The sequence below is a fragment of the Magnolia sinica genome, chromosome 16 (genome assembly GCF_029962835.1).
Source record: "Magnolia sinica isolate HGM2019 chromosome 16, MsV1, whole genome shotgun sequence".
Taxonomy (NCBI): Eukaryota; Viridiplantae; Streptophyta; class Magnoliopsida; order Magnoliales; family Magnoliaceae; genus Magnolia; species Magnolia sinica.
Window position 1 is genome coordinate 66180510 of NC_080588.1, and position 11467 is coordinate 66191976.

The 11467-nt window shown below is 39.3% G+C and overlaps 1 protein-coding gene across 1 annotated transcript; it reads right to left on the bottom strand.

Moving 5' to 3' along the window:
- Positions 1–4039: 4039 nt before the first annotated feature.
- LOC131229041 (pentatricopeptide repeat-containing protein At1g09900) lies at positions 4040–6344 on the bottom strand. The gene has a single exon (XM_058224903.1). It carries the CDS (start codon positions 6136–6138, stop codon positions 4303–4305), a length of 1836 nt encoding a protein of 611 aa, XP_058080886.1. The 5' UTR covers positions 6139–6344; the 3' UTR covers positions 4040–4302.
- Positions 6345–11467: the final 5123 nt, after the last annotated feature.

Below are 11467 nucleotides of genomic sequence, written 5' to 3' on the forward strand. Positions count from 1 at the left end.
TAGGCATTCACAGGAAGACATTTCATTGAATGTAGTTTTTGATAGATGAGAGGGGGGGGGGGGGGGAAGGACAAAGCTAGAATTATGAAGAGATGCTTTAGAATCTACAATTTTAGCCGCATAAAATCAGAGTATATGAAATGCAATTTTAGTAACTTATCAGTGTGGAAACAAGGAATTAGTTAAGATTGAAAGCCAGTAAGTATCCCAAAATGATCACTTCTGATATCTATGGTTGATAATTAATGAGAACGGAGAATTTGGGAAGGATGTTGCTTGTAGAAATAGAGCTAGGCAGATGAAGTGGAGATGTTCCTCTGGAGTTTTATGTGATCAACGCATACCAATCAAACCAAAAGTGAAATTTTATAGGACAGTTATAAGACTAGCCATGCTTTATGGAACAGAATCTTGGGCAGTCAAGGAATAGCAAGATCAGAGAATGAGTATAGCTGAAATGAGGATGTTGAGATGGATGAGCGACAATATGAGGATGGATAGAATTAGAAATTAATACATTTGAGGGAACTTAGGATAAGCCCAAGAGGTATAGGAGGGAAAGTAGACTTGGACAGTTAGGCCATGTGTATCAGCGACAAAGAACTACACCAATTGTAAGGATTGAATCCGTTCAAGTTGAAGCTATAAAAGGATAAGGGAAGGCCCAAAAGGACTTAAAGGACTTGGCTGAGGTAGTAAGAAAAGATCTGATGACCTATGTAACTGAGGATAGGTCCATGAAAGTGGCATGGCAGAACGGGACACGTGTACCACCCCAAGTAGTTGGCATAAGGCTTTAATGATGATGATGAGTTTTGCTTGCCCCATGCATACATGAAAAAAGGGTGATGCTTGTGATTTGAATGGTTCATGTGGGAAGTCAACCAAGCATATATGTGTGATGCATGACATACTCGGTTGTGTGGGTTCCACTACCTATGCTTAATCAATGAAAGTGAATGTGGCACCTTTCGCCAATGAGTGCTTGTGGTATCAGCAATAGAATTCCTCTATAAAAAAAAAATAATAATAAAATAAAAAAATATCATGATTGTGAATCTGCTGCTAAGTAGACCAACTCAGTAGAGGATACAAAATTTTGGAGTTTCGAAGTTTCAAGTAATGAAGTCATATGTAATCTATGATTGTTGGACCCGCTTTGGAACGATCTTGGCAGATAGAGGCATTATTGGATCCTTGAGCTGAGGATGGGTAAATGGTATATTTGTGTCATAGTTTGTGTATGTAGGGGCCATGATTCAGTGATCCAGACCATTGGCCCATCAGGTCCCACCATCAATCCACCTTGACCTGAAAGCCTCCCTGATAGAACAGTCCCCACCTTTTTTTTTTTTGAAGGCTAAGGAGGATCCTAACCTAGTAGTTTGTGGCCTAAAAGTGAATGGTTAGAAGACAAATATATCAACAGTCCACATTAAATTGTAAAATGGCCCAAGATTGGTTTGGGGAATGGTCCATCTACAGTGGTTTGCAACATGCTCCATATGACTCTATAAGAGTTGAGATCTATATCTAGCTATTTGGGGTCTACTCTGGGATGCTTCTGATGTCCTCATTCTTAATTCTACCCTCCTAGCTTTTCCATACATCCATCTCAACATCCTCTTCTGTGCCACACTCATCCTCTCCTCATGTTGCCTCCTAATTATGCAACACTCAGCCCTGTGTAGCAGCGCTGATCGAATAGGTCATAGTGGCTAGTTATTATTCAAATTGATCCTTTTTAGAGGACTACTTAAATCTCAGCTCCTAAAGACACTCCACATAGACAAGTCGAAATAAAGAAAGAAAGAAAGAAAAAGGTCAGCATAAAACATTGTGGAGGCTTACAATATAAGTATTGGGGTGACATGGATGCTGGCGCCCAATTAGTTGGGATAAGGCTTTGACAATGATGATGATGATGATTGAAGCAACATGGATAGCGGACGCTCATGGATTTTTACTCGAATATTCTAAAAATTATATTTCTGAACTTGGGTTTGCAAATAACAAAGTAGAAGATACTCGGAGTATTCAGCTCATCGGGTGAGGCTTCTAATCTAAATTAATTGGTGATGCTTCATTGAGCGTCCCATTGGCTTTAGTAGTTCAAGCTACACACAAAAGGTGTTCCCTTCTTAATTATTTTATATGAAACTGATCAAGCAGCAGAACCAACGCACAATTCTAGGTAGGTATTTCATGGAAGGAAAAGACAACTTTAAAGTATAGAGTCATGCATATTGCTTGAAGTATATCTAACTTTCATACCTATTCTAGCTTGGTGTCTGAACAAGACTCCAACATCCACATTTTGTAACAAAAAATCATTGTTCCACATCCGCTCTTGCACACTCTAGTTCCTCCTCGCAGAGAAGCTTACATTGGTCAGACATCATTCAGCTATATCTCCCACTACTTGTAGAAAGTGAAAGGCTTGATGAGAAATGATCACAACAATGGGATCACAATAGCTCAATGACACCCGATATGGCGGGTACAGGATGTGGGTGATGAAAATCCCCTAAATTCTAAATTCTTGGGATATTTGGTATGGCTAGGACTGATTACAACTCATAAGTATTATCCAACAACTTTACTAAGCTGGGTTTGCATCCCAGTTGGTAGGACTTGCTGTGAGTAATAAACAACGAGCAGGTTTAGAGTTTAAGCCTAGGTAGATTTTGAGTTCGAGTCCAGCCATCCACTCTCTAATTTCTAATCATGTTCAACCAGTGGGTGTTGGATAGAGTTAAAATGTGATTTATGTTGTGGGCATACCTACGATAATGTTTGATATTCTAATGTAGTTTTTGATTTCCTTGTTATCCTGTGCCATTTAGAGGAAGCTTGTCCCTCTTCCTTTGCCGATTGTGCAATGAAGTGTGAGAGAGGACAAGGGTAACTCAAGGGAGAAACAACTAAGCATTTGGTGATACAACGAAAAGTGAAGGATTTTAAGAAACAAATGTTCGAATAATAGTGTGATCATATTCCACACACTCATAATTACAATACAAAGACCTGGTTTTGTGGATTTTAAGGAACATCAGTATTTCGAAGGCTGTGGTCTTCTTGAGGGTCTTAGTTTTGTTTAGGGATTGGACCCCGTAGTTTTTGTTAGCCGGGGTTTTCTTGCCAGCCAGGAGGCTGGTTCTGTATTTTTTTTGTTTCCTCTTTCCTTTTTTCCTTTCTTTTCTTTTTTGTTTTCTTTCAGCTCTGTTTGTGTTTTTCTTCATTTTGTATTTTGTTCCTTTCTACTAAATAAAATTCTCACCTTCCAATTTTTTTTGAAAAAAAGAAGTTAGAGCCATCTAAGGAGAACTGAGGAAAGGTAAACACGTGGAGGGGAAAAAAAAAAAAAAAACTTCAGTAAAACGTGAACAAGATCCAGCTAGAAGATGTTTAACCAACAAAAAAGGATTCATATTGCATTTCAATCAATTGTGCTAAAACAAATTTGCAATCCACAAAGCTTCTAATGCAAGAAACATAAGCATGAAACCCAAATTGCTAAAAACTTCATAGCTTGAAGGTTTGAAAACACATTCAATTTCACACACAACTGTGAAAGCATGAAGAAAAATAATTACAGAAATGCCCCATAGCTTTGAAAAGGAATCTACTAAGCTAACACCAAGGAAAACTGATTTAGTATCCAGGGCGTTGTTAGAAACTTGGAATTCCTAACATGTAGGTGAAATTCATTGTACACAACAGAAGATCCAAGACTTGCATTGATGTCTTCGCCCCATCATGCCTCAACAGGGGTATCATAAAGACTAATGAGCCAAATAGTGCAAAAAACATATTCTGATACCATAGAGACCTAGGATAAATCACATTTGCAGTCACTAACTGACCATGAAGCCCGTATTGCACCTAGAGACGAAGATTGCATCGAAGAGGAAACAAATTATGTAGCAAAAATGGAAATAAAAGCATAGAGCTAGCTTTTTTTAAAAAAAAAAAAAAAAAAAAAACGGCATATTTTATATCAAGTAAAGATTACCTATATCCAGTAAAGATTACCTACTACACAAAAATTCTTCGGAATTACAATACAACTCATGCCAAAATGAGGTTGAGAAAAAGCTGCCACAGATCATATTTATCAAAATTGAATTTGAGTTTAACTTGTTAGGACTGCAGATGATGAACCGATGAAGATACAGGCTCATGCAACAGACAAGATAGTTCAAATCCGTACTTTGTGACCCTAGGTGGCAACCAACAAAATCCACCAGCATACATCACTAGTCGCTCATCTGAAACACCCAGACAGCAAACATCTCTAGCCTACATCTTAACTGCCACATGCTGTGCGGAGCTTTTCTTCATGACCCCTCTCGAGCACAGCTCATTCAACAACTCCAAAGCCTCCTTTGTCATACCTTCATAAGCTACACCTTCGATAAGAATCGTGTAGGTTGCTTCTGTAGGCTTACAGCCTTTAGACACCATATAAGCAAAGAAATCGATGGCACGGTCCGTCTGGCGAGCTTTACAGAGACCCAAGATGAGCGAATTGTATGTGATAACATTGGGTCTGATACCCAACTCTTCTAGCTCGTGAAAGAACTTGATTGCTTCATCAACCTTCCCTTCTCGACTAAGGCCAGCCACCAACGAAGAATAAGTGATTATATCTGGGTGGAGCCCCTTCCCCAACATCTCCTCGAGTAGCTCTACAGCCTTTTCTGTATTCCCTATCTTCGAAAGCCCATCAATTACCGTATTATACGTTATCAAAACAGGTGAGCAACTTTTGCTGCTGAGCTGTTTAAGTATCTCAACTGCTATATCGACCTTCCCATCCTTGCATAATGCAGTAAGCAAGGTGTTATAAGTCACAATGTCCGGATAACACCCTCTAGACACCATTACATCCAAGTACTCGATTGCGCGGTCCATCTTCTTCTCCTTGCAAAACCCATGAAGCAACGGATTGTAACTCAGCGAGTTGGGCATGCACCCATGCTGCGGCATCTTCTCCAAAACATCAATTGCACGGCCCAACAACCCCTTTCTACACAAGAAGTTGATAAGGATGTTGAATGTCACGACGCTAGGCAAACAACCCTTTTGAACCATATCGGCTAAGAGTTTCTCCGCATCCATCCACCGTCCCGTGCTACACATGCTACGCAGAATGATATTGTGGGTAATCACATTCGGTTGACAACCATACAACAGCATGCTATTCAAGAACTTGATCGCTTCATCCAATCTCCCTTCCTTGCAAATCCCATTGATAAGAACGTTGTAGGTAACCACATCCGGTTTACATCCCTTACTCCTCATCTCATCCAAAAGCTTCATCGCCTGCTCAACTCCACTCTCCTTACAGGTCGCTTCAATCAATATCGTATACGTAATGACATCAGGATAACACTCTTTCTGCAACTGATGATCGAGAACTTCCATCGCCTGCTTCAACTTCCCCTGATCACATAAACTACGTAAAATTGTATTATATGTCACAACATCTGGAGAGACACTCATTCGGTCCAAAAGCAAGAGAGCGTTGTCAATCTCGCCCATTTTGCAATACCCGCTGATTAAAACATTATACGTAATGACATCAGGAACGGCCCCCGATTCTTCGACAATCTCCAAAACCCGGGTCGCCTTCTTGGTCTTGCCAGCTCTACAAAACCCACGAATTAGGCTCGTGCACGGGATGATATCAGGAATCGCACCATGGCCCACCATGTTCTCCAAGAACTTCAACCCTTCCTCCAACTCCCCATTCCTAACCAATCGCCGGAGACGGTCATTAGTTTCAAAATCATCAAAACTTCGCGAGAAATGCCTGTTACTCGAATGCGCATCTGGGTTTTTGGGGCGATTCGATAATCTACCGTTAGAACTAGCGGTCTCGACCTTCGTGACAGCCGAAACCCGGTTCCTCTGGTTTTTCCGATACTTTCCGGGCTTTTTCATCTCATCATCAGAAGACAACAAACAACAACAGGCCTTGTAACCGAGAAATCCATTCACACAGGAACTAGTGCTGCTTAAATTGAAGTCATAGAAGAATCTAACCTTAACGCCAACCTCACTCTCCTTTTGAATGCATTTGAAGGGGGAAAACCCAACATGGGTATGTTTGGCAGGCACCACAAAATCCATTTTTTTTCAGGATTGTATTCCAAGAAACTTATACCCAGATGCTCATGGAGAAAAACCCAGAAATATCTGATTGAGATTGAATGGAAATAAAGAGAACATGGAAAGAAGAAAAGAAGATGGGGTTTTGGAAATGAGGGTTTTGCTTACAATAGAACTGTCTACAAATGAGAGGATTTTAGGAGGATAGTGCAGCACAGGGATAAGATTTTATTATTTACGGAGGGATGTCCTTATGAGGGGACTCTTTTGATACGCTGGGGGAGTGTGATTATCCATATGTACGCACGATGCTACTGTGCATTCAATCGAGACCGTCCAAAAAAAAATTTGGTATATTTTGATGAATGGGAGATTATAGTTTCCCATTTTTTGGATATAAAATGATGGTTTAAATGGAGAGTTTCAGCTGTTCAACTTCAAGATGAAAATGCCGGTTGATGGAATTTGATATATTTTTTTTAAAGTCTGATTTTGAGTTTAACCTGTTTCTTTAATTTGGACGGTCTGAATTGATGTATCTGGTGCATAGAAGAGGTGCATGTGTATGAACAGTCAACCTCTTGCAGAGCATCAGTGTTTTTCTCGTTCTTAAGTGGTGTATTGCTATTTGCTTATAGGATGCAACTGGGCCGGGTCGGGGTGGATCAATGGGTCCCGGACCCGACCCATTTAAGAGTTTGGTCAGAAGTTTGGACCAAAAGCCATCCCATTTAAATTTTAGAACTGTCCGGGTCAAAAATATATGACCCATTTAAATCTTGGAACTGTCCGGGTCAAAAATAGATGACCCATTTGTGTAATGGGTCAGGTCGAGTACCATAACCCAGACCAGACCATCTATCACACGGATCCGAGTTTAGGTCGGCTCTAGGACATATTTGTGTTGGGCAAAGAAATTACAATTGAGTTTTTATAGAAGTAATGTTCCACACCATTGAATTAGTGGTGGCTAGGCCCCAATCTCACCCAAGACTGTGTGGCCTTACAGTGGGGCCCACCTTGATTTATGTTTTCTTTGTCCATGCGGTCCATCTATCTTGTCACGTCGTTTTAAGGCATGAGATAAAAAATGAAGTAGATCTAATTCTCAGGTGGACCATATCAAAGGAAACAGTGGTGATTGACCATTAATGGGCCACATAAGTTTTGATTCAAGCTGACTTTATCAACATTTTGGATGGCAAATAAACATTACGCTGGGGCTTTGGAAGCTTTTAACGGTAAGATGTTCAATCACCAATGTTTCTTATAATATGGTCTACTTGAGATTTGGATCTTCATTTTTGGCTTAATGCCCTAAAATGATGGGGGGAAAACAGATGAACGGCATGGATATAGAATATATACAAGGTGGGCTCGATGGCAAGGGCCGCACTGTCTTGGGTAAGGCTGGGCCGCACCTAATCCTCTCCCTCAATTTTGATGGTAAAAAGTAAAGAATGAAGTTGCCAGTGGTCCAAAATTAAATTGGTATAATAAAAAGTTATGGTCCAACTAATGTGAATTTTGGTCTATATCCATTAACAGTGGCGGTCGATTTGCCCATTACAGATGTTATGATTGGTGGATGGTAACATTCCTTTGAAACTCCACAAGGTCGTTGTGAGTGGTGGATGTGGATATTGGAACCCCACATGATGGGTAATAACATTGATGTAGACCATACATCATGTAGGCTCCACATTTGAAGTGGGCTGTCCATTGCACCGGCAACTTTGGATGTGGGCTATTTATCATTAGGGGCCGACCTTTGATGTGAACCATCCATTTTGTAGGCCCACATTAATATGAGGACATGTATCATGTAGGACCTAACTTTGACCTGAGCTATCTATCATTTGGGTTCCACCTTAGATGGGTACGGTCTATCACCTAGGAAATTGGATTGCTTACCTATAGTAAACTCTTATTGTAGTGAGTAAACTTTGTTAGCCCCACTATGAATTCATGTGGTTTATCTATGCTGTCCTTTCGTTTTTGCAGCTCACTATGAATTCATGTGGTTTATCTATGCTGTCCTTTTGTTTTTGCAGCTCATTTTAGGATTGAGCCCCAAATTAAAGCATATCCAAAGCTCAAGTGAACCATACCACAGAAAACAGTGGGAATAATGATTTCCACCGGTGAAACCTTGCTAGGCCTCACAGTGATGTTTATTTGTCATCTAGACTGTTCATATGATCACACAAACATGGATGAAGGGAAAACCCAAATATGAGCTTGATCCAAAACTTCTGTGGCCCCCAAAATTTTTTCAATGGTAGAAGTTCAATTTACACAATTTCCCATGGTGTGGTCCATTTGAGCTTTGGGTATGCTTTGATTTTGGTGTCAACCCATAAACCTCTCTGGTAAAATGGATGGATGGAGTGGATAAGATAAATAAATCACAATGAACCTCACAAAGTTTACTCATTACACTTGGTATACTAGTCACTCAGTATGCAATCCGACTCCATCCCATTGGGCCTCCTTTGATAAGCAGCGTGAGAGTGAGGAAGCCTCCTTTGGCATGTGCTGGGGGGAAAGTAGAGCCTCTTTTGACATGTGCTGAGAGGGAGAGTAGAAGAAAATTAATAAGCAAGAAGGTTAAAAACAACAACTCATCCACATGAGTAACTTTTGGCACTTTAGTTACTTTTATGATGGGACTTACCAAACTAACTTAGGTGAAAAAAAAAAATAACTTATTTAGTAGTATCCAAACAACCCTTAATTAACTACTTTTTCTTCGTTTGAGTTGAGTTTGAGGCTGGGTATGGTCCATTATACCATGACTCACACCGTACTGACAAAAACTGGGTGCTGGTTTAATTGGGTTGGGCTAATTTTGAAAGGACCAAATCCACTAATTGTTGGATTGAATCCAATGACTTGTCAGATAACCTGACCCATTTGCATCTTTAATTGATAATAGGGTTGCAAATTGAGCTGTGCTGGCTCGAGTGGCCCTGAGCCTGAGGGTCATAGGCTGAATATTAGGTTGTGGCCCTGTCGATGCCTAGGACCGAGGTTCTAGTTCAGGGGGCTGAGCCAGGTATTAACTCGGCTGTCACAAGTTGGTCCCATTCAAAGGGTTGTGATCATCCGATCAACAACGTAATATTTTCACCATGGTTTCTCCCAATTGCATAAATGAACGAACAGTCTAAATCAATAATTGGACACTTCACATGTTACTTAAAAGCATTGGTGGCGACATTAGCAAAGCCCATGTATATGTGTACACACACATACAGAAGGTCCGACGGGTTGGACCATAGGTTATGGTCCACCCAGCAGGCAACTTAACTTATCAAGCGGATGAGACATCACCCTGTTCAATAGATTGATTGGCCCCACCAAGAAGAGCAATTAAAAAAATAAAATAAAATCAGCCATATCCACTCATCAAGTGGACCACACTTGTATATATGTTGCTATTTATCACTGGCTATACAGTGTTTGCTACAGTGTGGCTCACTTGATGAGTGGATAGATTTTTTTTTTTTGGCACTAGTATCCACACGGTAAGGCCAACCTATTAGAAGGATTGGATGTCATATATAAGTATATAACAGGTTGGGGGTTGTCCACTAGGTGGACTGTCACTTACGGTCCAACTGGTTGTTGAGAGGTTATCCATGTTCCCAAACCATTTAAAGCACATGGGAAGACCTACCATCAGTCTAAATCATCCATTCATTCATACAACTAAGAACAAGCCATGGTGTAAATATCACACCAATTGAATGATCCTAACCTTTTGAATGGGGCCAATCTGTTACAACCATATGTTGTTATGAGATATAAAAAAAAACATTATTATAATAATCAAATCAAATTGTTACTTCATAATTATGTGAAATACAAAGTGAACTCTCTCTTAGTTGTTTGGAGATGATTGTACTTATTTGTTTCTTCAGTCATCATTTTCAACCTATTTGGCAATATAAACCATTCATTCATTCATTCTTACAATTAGAACTTGTTCCATTTTTTGTTTAAACTTAGCAGAAAATATAGTAGTTTTTTCGAAGATCCAATTAATTTGTTCTCAAGAAGTCTTATTTGCAACAATATCAAATTTTTCACAAAGATTAAAACTGAGAGTTAAGATCTTACATGATTAAATTATGTGATACCTTTTTATGATGATTTTGCCAATAAGATCCTCTAAACGAATTGTAAATGAAAGGAGTAGTGCTATGCCCTTCCATTATTTAGGCCTTTCACTATAAATCTTGTTTCCATCCAGATCAAAGTAGTGGGCCACCATGTTATCATTAAGGCCAATTAAAATAAGTTTTGATGGTTAAAAATATTCATAAACCCGATTAAAACTTTTAAGTGTAGGGTCTTTTCATTTTTTAGGTCATTCATCATAATCAATGTAGTGGACTATTGGATTTGGGCCACCAAGTTATAATTAAGGCCGATTAAAAAAAGGTTTGATGGTTAAAAATATACATAAACCCGATTAAAACTTTTAAGTATAGGGTCCTTCCATTATTTAGGCCATTCACTATAAATCTAGTTCCCATCCTGATCAAAGCAGTGGACTATTAGATCTGGGCACCCAGTTCTCATTAAGGCCGATTAAAATAAGTTTCGATGGTTAAAAATATTCATAAACCCAATTTAAACTTTTAAGTGTACGGTCTTATGATAAAATCATTTGATGAGTACTTGATATAATTGGATATAACATACAACAAGATTCTATATCTATGACACACTTATGCTACCGTGAAAGGTAAGGGAAAAGACAAGTAATGCCAAGTTGTCTCCTAATGGTAGAGGTCTTCCACCACCTTGACTCTGAGTCAGTACCCCCATATAGAATGATTATACATCTCAAAGCATGACGTTCATGTAAGATTTCTATATGGTGGGCATAATTGATCAACGGTCTAGATCTGCCCAAGAGTTGAATATCATGATCGGGCATGTAATTGGACTCCACTCTCAAGTTGTGATTAATCAAAAATTATGTATAGGTGGTGCACTACAGCTGTGTTAAATGGACAATGCCATAGTTGGACCAGGATTCTTAAATTTTTATAAAGCTTAAAGGAAAAAGTTTCATTGGGTTTCAAACTCCCTACACTTAATAACTATATAAAAGAAGATGGGTCCCAAAAGCTACACATGTCTGAAGTTATTTTTCCATCCTTAATACTTTTCTCATAAGGTGTTTGTTTTCTTGATTTCCACCGTAAATAGAATTAAATTGGTAATAATTACATTTTGCCACATTTTGAAGCAAAAAGGATGCAAAAGGCGAATCGTGCATTAAATGCCTGATGAAAAAGGTGATGGCTCGTATGGGAATTATGCGAGATAATTA